The following is a 23,370-nucleotide window of genomic DNA, read 5'->3' on the forward strand; positions in this document are numbered from 1 at the left end:
TAAGGCAAAACCACTATGACCTGATTAGAGATGGTTTATATTGAGGTGATGTAGAGCCTGTGCTAATGCAGCCTTCTAGGTTTTAGTCAGTTTGGCGTGAAACAAAACTCAACTTTATCTGAATCATGTGCACCGTACATGTGTGTCAGCAGGCTTCAGCCGGTGCACTGTAGGATATTTCCATCTGTTGTGTTTGGGTTCACGAGAGGAGCTGAGGGAGGACTGTTTCAGCAGATGATGTAGCCTGAACGTCTGTCTGCCTCCTGCTTCCCACGATTTGCTGCAGAGAACCAGATTAACACTTCCTTTGAGTCAGGAGTGCAGGATGGCTGCTATGACACGGTTTAGACTGTCTCAAATGAGGCTGTTCCTCATCATTAATGACCTTTCAGTGCCTTAATGCCCCTTCAGCAAGATCTCTTAAAACCAAAAGGGTTGCTCACATGTAAACCACAAAACTGCTGTAGTGGTGAGATACTGAGGTGAAATATGTTGTATTATAATAAGGTTAATCAGAGCAATAAAGGGTATAGGATGTCCCAATGTAAAGTTCTCTTGGTTTTATGCTCTTGTTATTTTAACCCTCCTTATGACATCTGACTGTGAGTTATATCAGGCTGTCAAACCCTTGAATCATTAGGCAAATGCATTTTAATGCTGTCAAATTTGTGGAATATTGAATAAGAAAAGTAATGCTCATAATTATACTATGGCTTCTATTTACTTCAGTAGTAGTTACGTATTGATTTTTTGTGTTTTGATTGTTTTCTAAAATTTCTTCTGTTATTAGTTCTCGATAGATATCTGTATATGTAAATAAGTTAAAATGTGTTTTCCTTTATTGTAACAGTGCTGATAGAGCACTTCTACCTTTCTTTACGAGTGTATATACTCAGTGGTACTACTTCAGCAGACATAAAAAACATACCACAAGTTATTCTACTTGTGTGTTAAAGGCACAATTAGCTATTGAAACTCCCACTGTTTGAAAACTGTTTCACTTGTTGATGGCAGTTTTTCTCAGGCTGTTTACCAAAAAAATCTAGTGGCTGTCTTCATGGGTTGATTGCTCAAATAACTTACTCTTTTTACGTGACTTAAGTTTTATATCAAGAAGTGTGTTTTCTTGGTTAATGAGAAATTCTAGTGGCCCTCTTTAATGGAAAGTTGTTACTAACCAAGACAAAAGAAAATGCTAAAAAACCACCTCTTCATTTTGTCACTTTGTCTTTTCTTTCAATATTCAGACAGTTCAACTAAGTCCACCGCCAGTTATAATGCTGAAGAGGAAAAGATCTGCTGGAGTACCACTGAATCCTTTCTCTGTGCAGTCCCAAACTTCCAAGGTAAAGAGGAAAAAAAAAATCTCATTAATAAGTATTTGGATTTGAATACTGTTGACTTTTGTTTCTGCTTCTAGAAATTAACTTTCCCATTAGCTTCCTTAGCAATGTTACAGTGTAGCTTCATGCATTTTTCCACATTCCCTTTCATGTTAATACATAAACAGAATACAATTAGTTTTGTATCTTTAGTATAGTAATAATACATATATAATGTTAGGTCCCTCACATGAAGGTGAGCTTCTGCTTTGTCTCTTTTCCAGAGTAGAAAACACCCTTGTGGCACGGAGAGGAGTATGTGAGGTGAAATAAGCAGGAGTATTTGTATGTGTGGGAAAGGATAAGAAACTAATCTTCTGCAGAAATGTAAAACAAATGTAAAATTGAAGCTATAGATAGAAGTTTGCCCTAGTGGAAGATTTTGGAGTGAAAGGAGGGATGAGCTGTTAAGGGTGGAACGCTGGCATTTTGTTAGGAGTTCTGGTAAATGAGAAGGACTTTATAGCTGGAAATACAACGAGATATTTGGTAACAGTCTGTAGAGGGAAAATGCAGTAGTGTGGATATATTTGATTTGTGAAACCTTGTGTAATAGTGATATCAACTCTTATGTTGCAAATAATCACCAGTGCTTCTCATCTTAGCAGTTATGTTTGAACCTAGAAGGAACTGGAAAAAAGCAAAAGGGAACATGTAGTAAGAGAGGATCTTTGTCTTCATTGTGCAAAACAGTGGTCACTTTTTTAGGAAACATTGAGAAGGAAATTAATTCCCAGATAGGCCATTCAGGTGATGACTTCTGTGGCCCTAGGGGGAGCAATTGGAGATGTTAGAGAATTAAACAGATGCAGAGACCTGTTGTTGGTCATAGTGAAGGCCACTTGATACCACATCTTCCTTAAAAAGAGGTTCTGTAGTTGCTCCCATAGTGGTATCCTGTCTGAAAAACAAACTTTGTGCTTATTGCCTCAGAATTTAATTAAATGCCAGCTATGACGTAGTAAACTGGTTTTAAAAATTGTAGTAGACACACATCACAGCAGAAATGATTCTGTAGAGTTTAAAGTTTACTCTTGAGGAGTTTTAGTTATCATGCTGAAAAATATGTGGAACTTTTCATCTAGCCCTGGTTAGTAGTTCTGCAAATAGGAAATGCAAAGGTTTTTTTATTCTTTTTTTGCTTATACGAGTTTTTTTATTTTTTATTTGATGGCTGAAATGTTTTTCAGGTAATCACCCCTATATCAAAGAAAGCTCCTGCTCATCTCGGAAAGGAAACCCTTCCTCCAGCTTCATTTCATCCTAAACATCCCAATTGCACAGCAAAATCTGTCAGAGTCTCTGAAAATGAGGATACCAAGTATGTGCAAAAACCTACAGAAAATGAGAGAATAGTGAAGACAGTAGGAGAGAAAGCTACTGAAGGTATCAAAAAGAAATCAAAACCCAGTTCTGGAAACTCTTTACATACAGCATATTAGTGTTAAAAAGCTTCTTAATTTATACTACCTAGATGCTTAGATAGCTTAAATAGGATATTTGGTTTGTGTGTTAACACTGTATATTCATGTTTATATATGTTATCTATGCATCCTGCTGTAGTATACAGTGTGTCATTTTAATGATTCAAGCTTTTAGTTCTGTCTGCAGGACTTGCAGATGATGATCAGGGGATGATGGATTTTGATGAGGAGGACTTTGACGAACCTATGGAAGCAGAGCATGTGGAAGCTATACCTGAGACAGCTGAAAACTTGAAAAGAGACAACAAAATTGAAAAGAAAGAGACAGAGCAGCTGGAATCAGAGAAAAAAGAGACATCTGCCTTGTAAGAATCTCTTTTTCTGCTTTTTTTTTTCTTCCACCAAGAAGGCTTTCAGTATCCATAAACTTTAGATTTATTTTCGTATTTGTCTTTGCCAAAAGGGTAATTGTGATGCAGACAGAATGATGATAATGCTGTGCAATGTTTTTTTTTGTAGTGACATTCAGATAACATGCTGATAGCTACTTAACTGAAAAATATTTGATGTTTTTGGGATTTAGCACGTGACAATATATCAGTGTGGGTGTTGAACAGTGAACTTTGATGTCAGTAAGCAAAAATGAGGAATTGCTAACGATGCTTATTCTAAGCAAATCATAATATCATAGTATCATATTATTAGTTGTAGGTAAAAGTATTGTTGTTAAAAGTAATGGTGAACAGCCACATCTTTAGAAATAGGAAAAGAGGTGGTTTTTTCCTGTTTGTTTGGAAAATCTTGAATCATATGTTTACATAACAAATTATTTCAAACTCTAAAATATTTGAATTATGAGAAAGACCTAAACATTTAATGGCTGAAAAAAGTTTTGTTGAAATAATCTGTTGTTCCCACTGAGCAACTTGTATAGATGGATGGATATATTCCTTATGTAAGGACTTAAATGACTGAGGCTGAAATACCAGGTGACTGATTTTTAAAGCCTGTGTATGGTGTATAGAGAACCATACTTGTTTGTGGGTTTCTGCCTTTGTCACTCCCTCCTGCTTTTCAGAAGAAACTTAAAGAAACCCAACTGTTGGGAATGTTGCTTGGCAGTGGAAAGTGCAACAAACGGTGTGAGAATATAAGACTGAAAAAAAAGCAAAACGGTGGTTATGGCAAAGGCACAATTTTACTTGTTTCTTCTTCTTCTGCAAAACCTGCAGAGGTTGTTCTCTCCCAGGTATCTCATGTTGGGACAGAATTGATGAGGATGAAGCTGATCTAGTAGCAGCAGAAGTTCAGCTAGACCCCAATCTCCTTCCACTTGTGAATGGGGAAAATGATGAACAAGTCTTAAGATTTTATTGGCTGGATGCTTATGAAGATCAGTACAGTCAGCCAGGTAACTGTTCAGTTAAAGGCAGAAAATGCCATTCTGATTCTTTTTATTTAACTGGGATTTTCAGGCTTGCCTAAATTCCATGTAGATACCCTGTGTTTCTGCGCTCTAACTTGTACGTTCATTGCTTGTTTTTCTACGCCTCTGTCCTCAGAGTGGGGCACTATGACTGGGAAAAGTAGGAATGTAATTTCTTGGCCTAATATGGTAGCAAGGAGGTAAAAGGGAGCTACCAGCTCTCCTGTATTGGTGACCCATTGGCCTTCTTAAAAACGTATACACTGCAGGAGCAAGCTGAATTTGTTAATTTCTTGCTCAGTGGTGCAACAATGGAGCATGCTTTCTTGTTTCTGGAAATGTAACTTAAAATTCAGGTGGATTAATAGGAAACCTGTACAATAATGGTTGCATGATTTTATACAGAGGAAAAGTATGTCTGTCAAGGGAGTAAGGTGGCCTGAAAAGTACGAGCTCTATATCCCCTGATTCAAACTACCTAAGTCTTGAAGATTGTCTTTGGATTAACATTGCTGAGATACTCTGTGCAGTTGACCTGTGAATTCTAGCTCTCGTACTCTTAAAAACCGCATCATTCTGATCCGAGCTCTGACAAAAGAATCTGTATTCACATCTGTTCTAAGCACTTCCCATCCATCCCCTCATTTCATCAGCAGCTTCAGGATCTTGGGTTTCTAATTCGTGCCTCATGTGGGTTTACTGGAAGGTTCTTCCATATGTTGTTGAAGGTTTTTTTTGGATTGATGCTGCAAGCATTGAGTCAGATACTTTTCTTTGTTAACACCTTTTGTTGTGAGTTGGGATGCCAAACTTAAATATAAGACTGTGCTGGGCTGAAGAGCTTGGTGATGGGAGTGGTAATAATCATAGATATCTTGATGAAATCAATGGCTCTAATATAAAATTGCTGCTTTTAAAGATCCCGCTATTGTTATTTTTCCTTTTTTTTTTTTGTCTTGTAAGTCAGTGGTTGCTGAATGGAACATAATTATGAAAGGATTTCTGTTCCTCGCATGCAAGGAGTGTTCTTTTCTCATTATGACTTTTTCAGGATTGAATAATAAAGACTGCACCTGTTTTCAATTAGTAATGTAGAAGGGAAAATTTTGATACTGCTTTTTGTTTAACATGTTCATGATCTTTGTTTATGCCTCATTTGCTGTGATGTCAAATGCATTGCCTGAAGAGTAAATACTATAGCATAATCATAAGACTCTTTCAAACTTAATGGTTTTTCGAGGCTTACTTTTCATAACTCCCTTTATGGTCTTAGGCAGAGAACTTGAGAATTGTAATCCTATTAACATTTTAAAGAAATAACAAATAAAACCTGCCCTTTTTTTCCCCTCTGCAAGACATTTTCCATGTGTCTTGACTTTGCTTACCTTTTGGTTCATTGGTAGCATGATCTTTCTTCTCACAGAGTTTGATTTATAAGCTTGACTCCTATTTCTTCTTTCCATAGTCAGGCTTGCAGAGCATAGGGCCCAATCTCTCTTCTGTTTTTTTGGTTTTACATGAAATGTCTCTGAATCAAACTCTTTGACATTAGCACTGCTTTTACTGTGTGTGTGGGTGGTAATGCGTTTGTCAGCGTTCAACTGGGTGATCTCAAAAGGTTCCTTCCATTCTAAATTACTCTGATTCTGTGAAATCTGGATATTAAGACCACTTATTTGTCCATGCTAGAGTTGATTGAAGTTTGTCTTTGCAATCCAGACAGCTTTTTATGCTGGGTCATGTGTCCTTCTTTGTACCTCACCTGCTCATATGCACCTCTCTGACAGGTTAACTACTCCATGCTCTTGATATTGCCAGCCTTAAAGCAACCAATTACTATTTTGTGGTCTTTTTCATAGTTTTATCCTTCTGTATGATACAAACCTGTCTGAGCTTTTTTTTTTATCCCTTACCAAGAAAAAAAGATTGCTGGGAACAAGAACTTCGTCTTCCCTGTCACTTAAATCTGCAATTTTAGCTCTTTCTAGATACTTCTATTCAAACTATCTAAATCTTCAAGATTGCCTCTGTATTAAAATTTCTTAAGATACTTTGTTCAGCTGAATCTTGTATCCTTGGTCTCATCATCTTCAAAACCTCAGCATTCTCTGTCCTTGACAAAAGTAGTCTTGTTCACATCTATTCCAAGCACTCAGAAAATGACTTTTTATAGCCTGTCACTTTAACTTTGTCATCCATCTTAGTGCATCTTCACTGATTTATCTTTGATCTAATGGAGTAAAAAAGGTGCCTTTATGTCTGATAGATCTCATGGCAAAGATAAATTATGACTCTTAACCAAGGACTTGTTTATGCATTGTCAGGCCAGGGAGAAATGCAGGTTCCAAAATTTTCTATGCATGAAACAGTGTTTCTAAGACAATCTCAGTGCTGATATTTCTGATTTCATCAGTAGTAGTGTACTGTAGGAAGGGTGTCTCCTATGTAAATAAATTCTAAATTATTTGGAGTTTGAATGGAACCTGGTGAAGCCAGATTTCTGAGTTGTACTTGAACGTTTTTTGTACTCGTAATTCACAAACTGTATGTGAAAGGCAGGTGGCTTCATACTATGTTATTTTAAAGTTTGACATCATTTAGTTTGCAGTTTGCAGCATTTTGTGCTAATGCCAAGTTCTCTGGGCTCAGAGACGTGCATGTACAATAATGACATGATCCACAATGAAGTTAATTGCCACTAGTCCTGCTCTGTATAAGGTTTCTGAGTGTCTCCCTTGGTTACAACTGCTGTCTTGGCATCTGGGATTTCTTGCGATGTCATACATCTTTTGGTGTCCTCATTTGTTAAAAACAGTCACTTGAAAACTTTTTACAGCTGATCAGCTTCTAGTTGTTGTCTTCAGAATGTATTTCTACAGGTTTTATTGGTAGTACAGTCTTGATCCATTGTACTGAAGTCCAGGGAAGAGGAGTTAATGTACTGGTCTGGCTGAAGAATGAGAAATTGTAGATAACATGTTACAGGATTGATTGACAGCACAGGCATTCTGATAATTTTCAGCTTTCACTGACATCTCTCTCCTTCCTCCCTCTCCCCAGGGATTATCAAACTACTATAGGTAGAAAGGAAATCAGAACAGAATTTTGAGACTGGCTGTGTGATGCCATTTTGAATTTTACAGATCAGGTGTTACTATAGCAATGGAGGTAGAGACATGAAGAGTGATACAGGTGTCTCTTTGTAAAGCTGGTGTTTAAAACAATTCAGAATGTGCTGATGCATCAGAAAGATTTGTTGTTCAAGGACCTAAACCAGAAATGGTTGTGTTTCTCTGCAAGAATACATTATAAGCTGCTTTAAGCAACAATAAGAATGATTAAGAATCACATACTGAATTCTTTACCCTTTTTCCTTAGGTGTGGTATTTTTGTTTGGCAAAGTTTGGATTGAATCTGCAAACACCTATGTCAGCTGTTGTGTGACAGTGAAAAATATTGAGAGAACTGTTTATCTACTGCCACGTGAAACAGTAAGTATGACTTTTAAGCAAGTCAAACATAACTACCTTTCATTCTGCTTATGGCAGGTTATGAGTTCTAGCAGTGTGTTTATGGGAACTGTTGAAGCCAGTGTTGTCTGATGGAGATGGTAAAGTTAAAAACAAAGTGTATGCAATATATCACTCCTGAGATGCAAAGTGGAGCATTGTGGCTTCCCCTGGCCACAGCCAACAACTGCAGACAAATTGTTACCTTTAGACTTGCTGTTAGCAAATAAAGTAATCTTAAAGTATTATTAGAAAACTTAATGCTTTTTAAACATTCTGTTTCAAATACTGTTTTCTAAATTTGGGGGGTTTTGGCTGATTGTATTGTAGTTTTTCATTAACAAAGAGATACATGATTCATAATAGCAAAGCAAAATTCAACTTACTGGTAATGTCTGCTGGCATTTTTTGTTAATTTGTAAAACCTGACTTCTGTTTTTGAGGAAATTGACCTGTCTACTGGTAAAGAGATGGAGACTCCGGTGACTATAATGAGTGTTTTCAAGGAATTTAATGACAGCATTTCACCAAAGTATAAGATCATGAAGTTCAAATCCAAGGTTTGTTTACAAGCATCCTCTTTGGTTGTTTTCTATGGTTGTGGTTGGTAAGGTGGGAAAGCTGTTGAAACACTGTCCAGTGAGGGAGGTTATACTGAAATGCAAATATGTAACACCTGACATGTGTAAGTGTACCTGCTTGTAAAAGCCATCCCAGTGTCGTCCTGGATATCTGTACTCCTTTAAGAGCAGTAAATCTGCAACATGATTGTTCCATAATGCTTTTGAAAATACTTATTTATTCCCTTCTTTAAAACTGGGTTGAATGTCAGACTCTCTTGCTGAACTGTTTTTGAGAATGCAGAACAGATAAAAGTTCTGATACCTAAAGCCTGGGTATCGGCTCATACTGTCAGAGTTTAAAATGAATGATTGGGTTGTCCAGCAGATAACTCAGTACACTGGGAGGAGACTGTCTTTGCATTTGGACAGATATTTTATTGAAGTTTATCTCTTGGCATGTCTCATCCTTCTTCTCACCCTTGCTGATTTATCTTTTTAGAGTGCATGCTGTTCAGAGCATGGATTGTCATAGTGTGGCTGTGCAAGAGGCAGCAACTTGTGAGGGTTGTCATTCAGTCTTGAAAGTTAAACTGTTCTAGTCTTAGAGTTATGTACAGTAGTTTTAACAGTGTTATTTTACTGGGCTCTTTTACTGGGCTCTCTTTGCTCAACAGATCCTTAAAATAACACTGGAAAAAGAAAATATTGCTATAATGGAAACTTTGCACATACATTAATGTAATAGTTGTCATAAGTGCAGGAAAAGAGCTGATACTGCTGATTGTGTTGCAGATTTGGACTGAATTAGTTTGCTAGTGGGAGAAAGCTTTATTGTCCATTTGCAAAGAGCATTTGTCTTTTGGGGTGGAGGGCAGAGGTGGGAAGCTTGGATGGGGAAAGCTTGCAAATATGCAAGTTAGGGGAAAAGATTGGTTCTGAGTGTGCTCAGAAACTTTTCTATTTGTTGAAGTAATGTGCCATTAGTCTGGCAAAGCTGATTTTCATTAGTTGTAACTTTTCCCAGCCTGGCAATGTTGTGACTTCACAGAATTCACTTCTAAATAGTTGATTAGGAAGTTAGATGGCAAGTAAAAATGCAGGAAGAATGGAATTTAACAATATGTAAATAAAAGGGGGGAAATAAGGCAAATTTGTGTGGTAATTCAGGTTGGAAAGGCCCTCAGGAGGTCATCTAAGCCAAAGCTAGAGTCATTCTGAAAGTTAAAGGTGTTAAAGTGAAAATGTGAGCAGTGTTTCTCAAACAGAAGAGTCATGCAAGACATGACATATTTTCAGCAACTTGTAGCTTAGTGTGTTATGTACAGAATTCAGGGAAAATGTGACATTAGTACTTTGTAAAACTTTTTCTTTGTTCTAGCTTATTTTCTCTCTCAAAACTGTGATGTCAATTTAGCTTTTTCAGTTTTTGCTGTTATTTCTCTTGTACGGGTGATTATAACTGAGTTACACGTCGGATTGGAAAAGAATGAATTTAACAATAGATAAAGAACAAGTTTCTGATAGCTTATTGTTCAAAGATCCTTTCAGGAATGAGGGAGAAAACTCATAGAAAAGCAGTTCTTCATTAAAAGAGAGGATGCAAACACTTGTACTCTAGAAATGGAAGGAGGGAGAAAGGTCTCCAAAAAGATGCACATCTGCTGACAGAGTCTTAGGAAACTTCCATCTGTTCCATGGTGTGCTAAGGAAGAATAATGTGAATGAAGTAATAAGAGTAATATAGTTTAACCTTCAAAGATGGCTTTTAAAAATCAAGGTAAACCTGTCAAATTTTTCCTGAGCTTACACAGAGCTCAGGGTGAAAGACCCAACAGTCTTGTTGGGATACATGACTACAGAGCTTCTGGGGTCCTTGGGTGTAACACAGGAGTGATCCCTGGCAGGAATAGGGAAGTAGGAGCACTAAGACACTGTTCAGATTTTCCCTTGAATATTATAACATTTGGTCACCCTCATGGGGAAAGATAAACTCAAGTGACTACAGGTACAAAAGATGGTAATAGAAGGATGAGACAAAAGGAGAATCTGTTACACCAGAGAGAACTATGAAAGGTTTAATTTTTTTAGCTAGTAAAGTGAAGAATAATGATCAGACCTGTTTGCTCTTTAAAAACATTAAAATGGGATGAGCAGCAAGAAAGCTATTTAAAGGACAGTTTTAGCAAAAGAGCAAATTTGCAATTTTTACTTCATGAATAAATTAGGCAGGATAGTTGGGGTGCAGAGAAGCTCTGAAATAATCTGCCAGAATTGTTTCTGAATTGTAAGAATTCAAATTATGTTTGAATTCTTCAGACTCTTCAGTAAACTGAATTTTACTAAGAGGATAAAAGCTATCTTGCTTTATTTTGCTTGTGTAATTTTCTGCTAATTTTAGTACTTACTGCCTTCTGGAATGGTTTAATGAGAACTGGAGCTAGTAGGAGAGTATGGCACTAGTAATGCGGGGGATAAGGAAAAAGATAGGATAGCAGAACAGGGCTGTTGGTGGGGTTTTTGGAGGATTATTCAAGTATTACAGTAACTCAGATATTTCAGGTTACGCAAAATTGATGTGAACAAGTGGCACCAAATTTGGCCAGGCTTACATCTCTGCAGCAAGGGAGGCTTTGTGTTCTCTGCAAGATAATTGTGGAAGTAGTGGGGTTGTCCCATTTCCGTGTCCTCCTTTTCTTCTGTTCGTCTCTGAGATACCTGAATTTGCCTGGTTATATACCTTATTAATCTGTTTTTCATAAGGAGTCATCATCTTCCTTTTCATTCCAATCATATCACCAGAGATGTGTTGTTACACAAGCCTTGCATATGTGTTTTCACGGGGGTGTACAGGGCTCTCAAAATTATTTGTTCCACTGACCTAAATGAATGCTGCAAAATGTGATCTCTACACAGTTGTGCCTGAGTGTTGTTAAGAGCTAATGTGCTTTAGAAGAACTCCCCTGCTCTGTGATGTGCAGCCAGTGGTTCACTACTGTGTTGTTAAAGGTTGATGTTTTGAAAGATTTTAAAAAAGCCAATGGCTATGTTGCTCAGGTGATGGGAGTGCTCATGAGTAATTCAGAGTAACATGAAGTCTCAGTTTTTGCACAGTACTGTGAAACTGAGAAACTACTCTTCTTCCATCGTTAGCTAGAAACCAGGAAGGTTACTAACATACCTGTCATGCACCCAGCGTTCCATTATTCAGAATACCGCTTTTTGTGATGATGCAGAGAGCCAATATTTGTACACTGAGACAAGTTGTTCCCTGTGCATCTTGGCCTTGCCAGCACCCAACTTTGTCCCTGTGAACAGATACACTTGAGCCATATCATTTCCTCCTGCACCTGCTGCTAATTGTAGCTTCAATGGGTTGCACTGCTGCCAAGTTAGCAAGTCTTCACAAATCAATTTGAAAGCAGCCTTACTCCACTTAGGAACTTAGCAGCTAATCACTGCTGCTCATTTCTGCTCTCTGAAGGGCCACTTGAAGGGCAGATTACTCTGCAGCAAAGCATTCATTCACTGCAGTTGTGACCAGACGGTCCTGTAATTGAGCTGAGCTCTGTGGAATAACGCAGATGAATCACTGCAGCAGACTATTTTTATACTGTGTTCAGCTTGCGTTTGCAACAAGAACTTGTTTGAAGCCTGAGAGGTTGTTGGTTTGTTTTTTTTTTTAGTTAGAAAAAAAGGAGGGGGGCACCAGTGATATGTGCTAAAAGCAGTGCATTGCCATCTATTATGTTACAGCTCTGATCTGCTCTTTGTGTGAGGTGCTGCTTTGGCTCAACAGTTCAGATCTATGTTTCCATGCTAATCTGCCATGCTGATCTGGCTTCACAGCGGTGCTCTCCTACCAAGTTATGTTACACTTCTGCTTCCATGTAACTACTGATGCCATAGTAGTTTCTGGATTTGCCTGCTTCCTATTTATAGCTCCCCTACCCAGGCTTTGCAGCCTTACAACTAAAATATTATTTGAGGCAACAAGCTTAGCTGCTGATTGTAGTGCCCTGAGGGAGCTGGTGCTGATGCAATTAATTTAAGGAAAAAAAATCCAACCATCCAACCCCAATCCCAAATAACTTCAAGTTTACCTAACTCTGCATGTGTTTTGTTAATTTGTAAATTTTATTTCCATTTGTGGTGACTTTGGTTTTTCTCATCAAATTTTCTCTAGTGGTATATTGTGCTGTCTTGTGTATAAAGTGCTGAACATAGTACATTTTCCAGTGAAAAATGTGATTTTTAATTTAAGGTGCCTCTAGAAATTCTTGTAGTGAAGTAATGTGCTAGCATAGTTATGGCATAACATAATAACAGTAATACGTAACAGCAGTGCAGCTGTTTTGTACCTGTTACAGGGTAGGGCATGGCATTTCAGCAGGTGCTATAGCATTGTTGCACAGGGTACTATAATTGTTTGAAAAATTAAGGTAGTTATTCTTAGAAACTGACAAGCTGTGTGTGTTGTGGAAAATCATTATTATTCTTGAAGAAAGCAGAAGTGATACTTAACTTCCAGTAAAGTTGTACTGAACTCCTTTAATGGTCTTTGTTAGAGATGTGTAAACAAACTTGACTACTTTCTAGTAAAACCCAAGTCACTGAAAATGAAAAATACAATAGTGTCATAGAAATTATTCTACTCAAAGCATATAATAAATTAAACAGCTGGCAGATGGTTGGGAAATCATCTCTCTTGGGTTCCTTTCTGAAGTACTGGCACATTAAAGAATGCAGTGTAAAAGGAGGAGCTGTGTTCAGTTACAGGGGTACAATCTGATTTGGGATCACAGACATGTGGTGGGATAGGATGTGGTTAGGACAGGCTGGGATGGCAAGGAGGTGGGAGTCCCTTTGTGTGTTAGAGCAATGGGAATGCATAGAGCCCAGCCTGAAGGGGAGCAAAGAGCTGGTCAGGATTAGAGGACGGATTGATGGAGGTGACGTTTATGGTGAAGAAAGAAAAGCCAAAGCCCCTGTGGAGTTGAATCTTGTGAGGGTGACAAAGAGCAGCAGGAAAGGCTTCTGTAGGTACAGGCAGACTAGGAAAGAGGTGCTGCTGAAAGGGATGGGAGATGTGGTAACACAGGTCATGGAAAGGCCAAGATACTCAATGTCTTCTTCGCCTTGGTCTTTACTGCTAAGTCCAGCCTTTAGCAATACCTGACTCCAAGAGACCAGAAGGAAAGCCTGAAGCAAAGAAGACTTGTCCTCAAGAATCAGTTTAGGGCACATGTAAACAAATTGGACAGACAAAGGCGCGTGGGACCTGGTGGGATCCACTCATGAGTGCGGAGGGAGCTAACCAGTGTCGCAACATGCTTGGGAGTGTTCCATGTGGATTTACAAAGGGGAAATCACGCTTCACCAAGCTGGTAGCCTTCTGTGAAGAGATGGACTGGCTTGGTGGACAAGGGGAGAGCAGTGACTGTTGTTTATCTTGACTTTAGTAAGGCTTTCAGTGCTCTCTGCCATAGCATCCTCACGGACAAACTGGTGACGTGTGGGATAGGTAACTGGACAGTGGGGTGGACTGAAAACTGGCTGCACTGCTGGGCTCAAAGGTTGCACAAAGTCCAGGTGGAGGCCAGTCGCTGGTGGTGCACCCCAAGGGTCGATACTGGATCCAGTCCTGCTTAGCATCTGTGTTAATGATTTGGATGATGGCAGAGTACACACTCAACAAGTCTGCAGACAGTACAAAACCAGGAGAAGTAGTTGATACACCATATGAATGTGCTGCCATTCAAAGGAACTTCGACAAACTGTTTGACATTCCTGATCTACAGGAATCCCATCAAGTTCAAAAAAAGGGAAAAAGTCCTGTGCCAGGACTGGAAAAACCTCAGGCACCAGTAGATGTTGGTGGCTGACTGGCTGGAAGGCACCTTTGGGGTGAAGGACATGTTGATCTTGCTAGACATGAGGTTGGACAAGAGCCAGCAATGCACCCTTGCAGCAGAGATGGCCTTGGTCTCTCTGGGCTGTGTGAGGCAGTGCCAGCAAGTTCAGGATTTGGTCCTTTTCCTTTTGCATCCCTGGTGAGCACTTGGGGATCACTGTGTTCAGCTGAGCTCCCCAGTGTGAGAAATACGTGCGCTTAGGGGAGCAAGTCCAGAGTAGGACCACAAAGGTAATTACAAGGCCTGGAGCATCTGTTATGTGAGGAGAGGCTGAGAGACGTGGGACTGCTCAGCCTGGAGAAGGTTCAGGGTGAGGGATTGGTGGTGCAGATATTGTTGTTTACAAACATTTGGTGGGCATGAGTAAAGATGACTCTGGCAGACAGGATAAGAGCAGTAGGTACCATTTGAAACACTCCAAATCTATGAGAACATAAAACACTGCTTTACTGTAAGGGAGATCAAACATGGGCACAGGTTTCCCAGAGAGGCTGAGGAGTCTCCATCCTTGGAGATATTCAAAAGCTGGCATGAGAGAGCCCTGAGCAACCCACTGTAGTTGACCCAGCTCTGAGTAGGTGGTTGGACTTGACAGTCTCTGGAGGTCCCTTTCTATTTCGGGCATTTTGTGATTTTGTGGAGGTCTGCAGCCACCAATTCTCATGAGTGTGTCTGAAACCTGTGAATTTAAAGAATGTTCCTGTTTCCTTAGCCACCATGGGTTTTTTTTGTACTGGCTAGTATACTTGTAAGTCAATTCCGTAGAAACTTTTCATGCTAAAAAAACATACAGAGATTGAATACAGGAACTAAAACATTCTTAGTATCCTCAGCCGGTTATAATGAGTTGCAAAACTGGTAATAAAAGATCAAGGCCATGATATTTGAAATGTATGTTTTGGCTGATCTTTATTTCAGTTGGGAGATACTGAAAATATCTTTGTTTCATATAGAAAGTGGAAAAATATTACGCTTTTGAGATTCCGGATGTACCAGCAAAATCTGAATACTTAGAAGTTAAATATTCGGTGAGTACAATTAATCTGACAAAATACCATTACTTGCTTTCTTATCTAATGAAGAATTTTATGGTTTTACTAAATAAAAAAAATTTGCAGGATTTGATCTTTAGTAGCTAGTGGCTGTACTTCTTTTGCAGTGTGCATTTAGTTGCTTGTTATCATGTAATAATAACAACAACAAAAAAAGAGGTTAATACCAAAACTTGTGACTTTATTTTTTGTTATTCTTTATATGTCAGTTAGTCCTTAACAAAACAGTTCCTATAACAAACCAGGTACCTATAAACATGATGATTTGTTAGTGTTCACTCTAGTTATGTAAATGAAACATGAGGGAAAAATTTTTTTCCTACAACTACTGCATTTCTGCCAACTTTTCCCTGGATTATAATTTGCTTATTGATTTTTTTCACAATCTATATTCCAAATTTTCCTACTTTATTTTTTATCACCTATTGATGTCCATAATATAGCCAGTTATTCTGCTTGCTTGCAAATAGCAGCTGGGTGAGAAAGACTTTTGTTAAGACCTGTACAAGTGAGCAGCGAAGATGGAAAAATTCCCGTGAGAACATCAGTAGCTATTCTTTGTTATCAAAAATACTTAATTTGGTTTCAAATGTAAGAGGCTCAGCAGTCTTGAACCTGTTGGCTTAGTTGCTGGGACAATGCCTTTCTAAATAATTTTTTATAATTTTTAAATAATGGTTTTAGGTGCAAAAGCAACATCCCATAGAGATTTGCTAGCTGTTTCAAATTCTTCTTTAGCTATGCAGGAACACTTTAACCAGTCATTCTAAGTCCGACAAGATTACAGCTGTAACTGTCTAATTAAGTTTACAGCATGAGCAGTTTCTGTATTAAAATGGTCATTGAACATTGCTGTAGTCTTGGCTGATGTATCCAGTATGGATGAAGAACTTCAGTGTGTTTTTTCATTACTGTCCTGATTTTTAAGTTGAGCCTACAGTGTAACTTCTTCAATTACTGTCAGGTATTACAAGCTATGGCTTTGCTTGGGGGAAATGACAGTGGTTTCAGGTATTGTGTAGTTTTTTGTTAAGATCTGTCTGAATAGGGTGTGTCAACCTTGAAGACTTCTGTGGGGTGAAATGACTCGCTGCTCTCTGTCACTTGTTAGGCTGAACACCCTCGGCTTCCCCAAGATCTGAAAGGGCAAACATTTTCACATGTGTTTGGAACTAACACCTCTAGCCTGGAACTTCTCTTGATGAATCAGAAGATCAAAGGACCGTGCTGGCTGGAAATAAAAAATCCACGTATGGTGGTTTGTGTGCGAAATACTTGGTTGCTGGAAAACGCATATAATTATAGATTGGGGGAGGAGGAGGAAATTTAAATTTTACTGATGAATTATTTTGTATATTAACCTTGCATTTTATTGGTTTAATTTTCATTATCTAGTACAAATTGGAACTTATTCTTCCTTTTTTTGTGACAGCTATCCGTATAAAGTTGTACACTCTACAGATGAGATTATAACTTTGAATGGTAGTGAGAGGGATCTGTGCAGTGCCTGGCAGCTGCTCTTTGGTGCATAGCCTAATGCCATGAAAACTAAACTAAACTTAGTTGGCTAGGGAATTATTAATCTTTCTACTCTTGATCACTTAAGATCCGTGTTTTTTTTCTGCAGATGTATCTTTTTAAGAACAAACTGCTGCTGGATGGCTTTCTTCTTTGTGTGTTACAGTTGTTTGGGGTTTTTTTTCTGACATTTGGAAAAGTTTGTGGTGTGGAGCTCTTTCAGTTTTAAATCCTTTCTGCCTCATGAGTGGCATGTACCACTTACGGGTGGTTATGTCACTTCATTTTGGCTTGGTTACAGCCCTTTATTCAATGTGTGTTGCATATTCCCAAGAACATAGGGATATTTATCATGCTGGACAAAAGCTACATCTATTATTGCAATCTCTTTGGGGCTCTTCCAGTGCAGAATTGACCATATGAACACTGACACTAGGAGGATTCTCCTCTTCTGCAGCTTGCTCAGTCACTGACAGAGCTGATACCACTAAGGATTTGGAGCTGGAATAGAGAAGACAAATCCCTGACTGCCAAAAGAAGGATTAGCTGTGATGGGTTTTCCACCCAACATTGGCAAGCATTAGTGTACTTTCTGATACTGATTTTAAAGGCCTAAGGGTGGGTTTTCATCTGCAGACTTTCCCCAAGAATTGAGTTCGTATTTCTTTGGCTTTTTCTTTCTTCACATGAAAAGAGCCCAGAGCTGTTTTGTTCCTTATATCCAGTATACCAAAAGTTAGGGAAATGATAACCAATGGTTCAGGCAATATTCAATTTTAATTAATGCTGATGTGTGTTATCTCCCCTTAGAACTACCTTGCCTGAGCTCAGATACTGATTCCATATCAGAGCTAAATGGCAATCTGAGGCAGCTCTTTTTTTCCTCTCTCATATCTCAGTTAGAGCCTTCAGGTTCCAGAGACAGTCTCTGTCTCTTGGTATCAGAATTGCTCATTTCAAAACTGTCCTGCCCACTCTGTTGAAAACTGACTGTTAAGCTGACTGGTTATATTTATGCAAATTTCTGTTGTCAGTGCACTGGATTTTGTACCCCAGAGCTGGGTTGTTGGTTTTGTTTTGTTGTTTTTGGTTTGGTTTTTTTTTTTGTTTGTTTGCTTGTTTTTAAGTTGTTGTGTGTTTTTTGTGGGGATGTCTGGTTTATCAGAAGAGTCTTGCTTTCTTGTGTGGCTTCCCTTACACACTTCCCATGGAGGATAAGAAATACACCTGGAAAGTTTAGAGTAAGCAAGTCCCAAACCATTTGAAAAGACTTGCACAACTTCTTTAAAACCTGTCATCAGTATTCATTATGAAGCTGTCTTTGCAGTTGAGTATCAATGCTAGGTGGCACCAGAGCTTTTCTACAGCAGCAATCTCCAGTCTTGCACACCACTGTCAGTAAAAAATCGAGCATTACCCCCAATATATAGATAGTTATTTATAGGTTGTATACATATACTACTGTAAAAATATGTTATATATATATATTATAAATTAAACACAAAAATAGGAATTAAAAAGGATGAGTTATATAAAATAATGACCTTTTAAAGTATTTTATTTGTTAATGTTACAGAAAATATTTTCTTACCACACCCCAGTGGATTGTCTTGTGCACCCCACTTTTGGAGACCACTGCTTTAGAGAGTGCTAGTTGAAGCTCGGGGTGTTAAGATATTTGAGATCAAAGCAGAAAGGTCTTAAGCAGTTGATTGGCTGTCTTCCTTTGGAGAGATCGTCCGTGTTTTATATATGAAGATATTTTAGTCAGCTACCTGTTTGCATTTAGAACAAGGATAATGAGAGAAGATAAAATACATGGATTTCTAGAGAGGGTCAGAGTTTTCAGGGAGTAAGATAAGTAGGTCTAACAACAGCTGACTTCAAAAGGTTAATCTGTCAGAAATACAACCTCTGCTGCTTTCTGCTGTAGTGAGTTACCTCATCAGCATCTTTTATGAGTGATCCCTTTTGTTTTTTAAAGCAAGCAAAGAAATACAGGCCAAAAAATTCTCAAATGATAATGGAAGGTGGACATGTCTTTTTTTTGTCCATCCAATTTTTTAGCTCTTGTACACTTTATATCTAAAGAGCTTTCTGTGATCTCTCTTACATTTTAGGATGCCTTACACTGCCAGGATTGGATGAACTCTCTTACAAAATCCGCGATCTCTTTATTTCCATAGTTGTGTTTTGGAAGGACTATATCTAAAACAATTAATTATGTGGTGCATTTCAGTCAGTCAAAAGTTCTTGTTCTCATTCAATCAAAACCCTTGATTAGCACTGTGGCTGCCTTTTCTCTAGCATTTGAGAGATTTCTTGAACAGTCTTTCATTTCACTTGTGCTAATTAAATTTTTTATGAAGCTTTCTCCCTTTGAATGGACTACAAGATTAGATGCTAAGAGGTGATACGTTAATTTATGTGGAGTTATGCTCACTTGGCTTATACCTTTCTCTACTATGACTATGTGAAACTGCCTGAAGTATTTTTTGCATTGTGCATCTTCCTGACCTCGATCCAAATATTCCCTCTTATTTATGGTTAAAGAGCTTGTGCTGTCAGGGGAGTCAGGGCCCAGGGAGTTACCAAAAATTGGACAGGATTAGTGTGGGTCTTGGACTATCCCACAAGGACAAAACATTGAAAGGATGTGCTCTGTGCAGTTCTGTGGTTCCCAGAAGAATGAAGATGGCTTGTGTTATTTCTTCAGAGCCTTCGAATCAGTCAGTCAGCTGGTGTAAAGTGGAGGCTGTGGCCATGAAGCCTGGCTTGGTCAATGTGGCTAAAGACCTTTCTCTTCCTCCTCCTCCTCTGGTGGTCATGTCCTTCAGCATGAAAACCACTCAGAACCCAAAGACTCATCAGAATGAGGTAAGTAATCTGCTCTCACTTTGGTTTGGCTTTGTTTTGTTCTTCAGCGTATACTAAAAAGTTTTCTAAGGCTTGGAGGAACTTCACCTGATAAAACACATTTAAATATATTTACTGTTGAATATAGTTTCTCTGCTGCGGGCTTTTCAAAGAAATTTCTACTGGGGTTTCACCAGCATGACAACTATGGGTTAGGGGGCCTGTTTGGTGAGAATATTTACTGTGACAGTGGATCCTACGTATGTTTTCAAGCCTTCTGTTTTGTCTGATGTGCCTCTTAGTTATAAGACTGTCTCAGAACACCTGTTAATGGATTATTTTTTTTTAAGTATTATTTATTTATTTTGGTAGAGTTAATCATAGGCTCTAGGTAAAATGACTGGGCTTTTCTGCTGATAAAATTCGGTTTAAAATGAGAATTTGATCTTGATTTTACAGCACCTACCATTCTACTATGAGACCTTTTCTCAGAAAGGAGGAGAGATGTGGGTGGCCACTCTCAGTTGTGAATTGCAGACCCCAATACATACTAAGGCACATTTATCTTTTTTTCTTTTTTTTTTTTTAACGTGACATACCCAAGGAACCAACAGGACTCTACTTACCAAGATGCTTTAAAGGCTGTCTGCTTTGTCTTCTGTTGGATTTTCCTGAACAGTGTCTGGGGATCCAGGACATCCTGCCAGCAAAGCAAACAGAAGCATCAGTGAAGCTAATGGGTTCCAAATGCTGAATCCTCTTGGCTGCTTGGCAATGTTGACTGCTTGCTTAGGGGCAGCCCTTCCTGAGGAAAGGCTTCTCTGCCCTGCTCACATCTCCCCTGCTCTCCATAGGGAATCCTTTAAATTGTGGTATCTGTTCAGATTCAGAGCAAAAACTGATAGGAGAAGTTTTTCCAAATGAATTATTTTGCATCTGAAATTTCTAAGATAATCATTTAGGAGGAAAGTCTGCTTTATTTTTCTTGAGATCAATTGATAACTTTTTTTCTTTTTAAGTATTTGTAATTGGAATTAATTTAAAAAAGATCTGTTGTGGAAACAAGAGAAAAGAGATGAGGAAACTTATAAAAAAGGAGGAAGAAATGAATATTGATAGTAGTCATATTTATGAAGTTGTGCATTATGTGTCTTCTTGGTACAGGTTGTGGCTCTTGCAGCTCTGGTTCATCAGAAATTTCCTTTGGATAAGGCTGCACCTCAGCCTCCTTTTCAGACACACTTCTGTGGTATGTACTTGGAACAGCTTATGAGTAAAAAAAAAAATAATTCTGAGGTTTTTATTTTTTGTGTGTGTTTTGGTTTTCTTGGTTGTGGGGCAGGGGTTTATTTATTTATTTATTTATTTATTTATTTATTTATTTATTTATTTATTTATTTGTGTTTAATTTTTACTACACTCTGTCACTCCAACAATAGTGGCTTAGAGTAGATAAGTGATGAAGTTTCAACTCCCAGGCAGGCTTTTCTCCCCATTTTTAATTTCACTGGTTACCGACTTTTTATCCAAGACTTAATTGAAAAAAATCTTAGTTTGAGATGATGCAAAGTAACACTACTCTATACAGTTTCCTATAATTTTTATTGGTTTTACTTCATCGTATGTCTTTTTACTTCCTCTACCCATTAATGTAGACCATTTATTTACTGTCAGTTATTTTTCAGTTTAGTTCTTCTGAACAGAATTAAAAATTTAAATGTCACAATTACGTTTAAACAAGTTTTCTTAGGAAAATAAAAATCTTGCTGCAGTGTCCTTGTAGTAATATCAGCTAAACCTTGAGATTCACTGATTGGAAGTGATGAAGTGCTGAATGCTCATGAGAGGAAGTTCTTCAGGAGCTGTGGACCGTGGTTATAATCTCCAATGATAACCTCAGATATGGCTGATTAAGACTGTTTAATGCTTTACTAATTACCTGTCTTTAGATAACCAAGTATTCATATGAAGCTTTTTAGAATTAGAGATCAGTTTTTCTTGGTTTCCTTTGTTGTGAATGGGTGCTCACTGGGAGGGTACAATGAAGAACTTGTATGAAAGAACAAATATCACTTCTTTTGCAGCTGTTTCCAAACCGAACGATTGCATTTTTCCTTATGACTTCAAAGAAGCTATTAAAAAGAAGGTAATTTCGTTTTTTTTAGCCTTCTGATTGCAGCACCTTATAGATTATGAACTTCATGGTGCTTTTGGCAAGTTGTGAAGAGAAGTATTCAAAGGAATGGCATGGTTATTTTATTGGTTTTTCCACTTTGCAAACCTAAATCCAGGTATTTATTCTGTTTTGCTTGTAAAAACAGAGTTGTGTGCTCTGTGTGATTCAGTACTGCTGCTAATTGTGCTCTTAAAATAGGTGGGGAGTTAGGAGGGTTGGAAAGGTTTTGCAAAGAGGCTAACATTGTGATTCATTTTCCTTATACCTGACTTTCCACTCATAGTAAACTGGGAGGATTTGTTTCATCTTTCCGTGGAGAGTAAAATCTGTCAAAATTTAGAAGACATGCTTTCTAAAGGGCAGTGGAAGAGCTGACAGAATAATAAAGTTAGCTATTTTTGTTTTGCCTCTGTTTCAGTGTGATCTTAAGCCTGTGAGTGAAGGATGCATATGGAGCATTTTCCTGGTGTGCTTGATTCTTAGGAGGCTCTTAAAATATCACTAGACACCTGCATAGAAAAGTAGAATGGAAAAAAGCCTCTGAGAAAAGCTTTCTATGTCTATGGGGGTGAGAAAAAAAATCCTTGAATTATAGAATGAAAGGGAGAGCTCTGTGGTGCTTTATTATTGTCTTGTAACTAGTAGGGGAGAGGAGATGTTTCCATTTTAAACTTATTGGGTCATTGAAATCAGGTGCTCTCTTGCTCCTTTTAGAATGCTAAAATAGAAATCGCTGCAACAGAGAGAACACTGCTGGGATTTTTCCTGGCGAAGATTCACAAAATTGACCCAGATGTTGTTGTGGTGAGTAGTTCTGAGACTTTGAGAGTTAAATTAAAGCATATTGTCAGTTGGTCAGCTTTGTTCTTTTTCTTTTGTCCACTTATAGGTTTTTTAATGTTTGTCTTAGACTGCCTTATGAATTGAGTTTGCTTATAAGACGGCAGGTATATTTTGATACAAAGATGATACAGAATTTTCCCTGACAGTGTTTTATACATCCTATTATTTCCTGTAATAGCTAAAATAGGCAGTATTTCCACAATACCTGAAACAAGTATTTTTTTCTTTACTCAGAAAGACAAAACACGACAAAAAAACCTCTGATTTTCTAGAAAAATGGGAACTCTTGGTATACTTCAGAGTCTGTTTCAGTTCAGATGCTCATATAATTTGTGTTACCATTTAGATTGTGTTTATGCTGTAAATCAAAATGATAACCTATACAAATCTGTGGGATCTGAGCAAAGTTTTTTAATAAGCAATCTTATGTTTTCTACTGTGTAGCTGAGGATTTATTACAATTACTCATTTTCTCTTTTTGTTATCTTTAATTACTGTACAGTCCTGAGTTTCACTTACTAAAGTTTTGAAGACAATTTGAAGTTGGTTATAAATCTGAGGTGGTTACACACAACTTGTTATTCTTCTGTAGGTAAATACAAATGATTATGTGGTGGGAATATGATGAAAAGAGCAGTCAGATTCCTGATGTTTTCAGCTCACTGCAGCTGGTATCCAGTATTTGCATTATGACCTAAGCTTCCTGGTG

General features: G+C 38.0%; 1 protein-coding gene across 2 annotated transcripts in view; it reads left to right on the forward strand.

The window, feature by feature from the left end:
- Positions 1-23,370, forward strand: part of POLA1 (DNA polymerase alpha 1, catalytic subunit) — a 193,260-nt gene that overhangs the window by 4,702 nt on the left and 165,188 nt on the right. Inside the window, exons 7-18 of one of the 2 annotated variants that reach the window (XM_027688900.1) lie at positions 1,248-1,346; positions 2,573-2,768; positions 2,982-3,171; positions 4,039-4,217; positions 7,611-7,723; positions 8,185-8,301; positions 15,170-15,244; positions 16,380-16,518; positions 19,503-19,663; positions 20,807-20,891; positions 21,727-21,788; positions 22,533-22,622. In XM_027688900.1, the coding sequence (XP_027544701.1) occupies positions 1,248-1,346; positions 2,573-2,768; positions 2,982-3,171; positions 4,039-4,217; positions 7,611-7,723; positions 8,185-8,301; positions 15,170-15,244; positions 16,380-16,518; positions 19,503-19,663; positions 20,807-20,891; positions 21,727-21,788; positions 22,533-22,622 (1,506 nt within the window). The remainder of the gene's footprint in view (positions 1-1,247; positions 1,347-2,572; positions 2,769-2,981; positions 3,172-4,038; positions 4,218-7,610; positions 7,724-8,184; positions 8,302-15,169; positions 15,245-16,379; positions 16,519-19,502; positions 19,664-20,806; positions 20,892-21,726; positions 21,789-22,532; positions 22,623-23,370) is intronic. The other variant, XM_027688901.1, reaches the window with a different exon arrangement.

The sequence above is a fragment of the Neopelma chrysocephalum genome, unplaced genomic scaffold, assembly GCF_003984885.1.
Source record: "Neopelma chrysocephalum unplaced genomic scaffold, ASM398488v2 Primary Assembly neopelma1_76, whole genome shotgun sequence".
Classification (NCBI taxonomy): domain Eukaryota; kingdom Metazoa; phylum Chordata; class Aves; order Passeriformes; family Pipridae; genus Neopelma; species Neopelma chrysocephalum.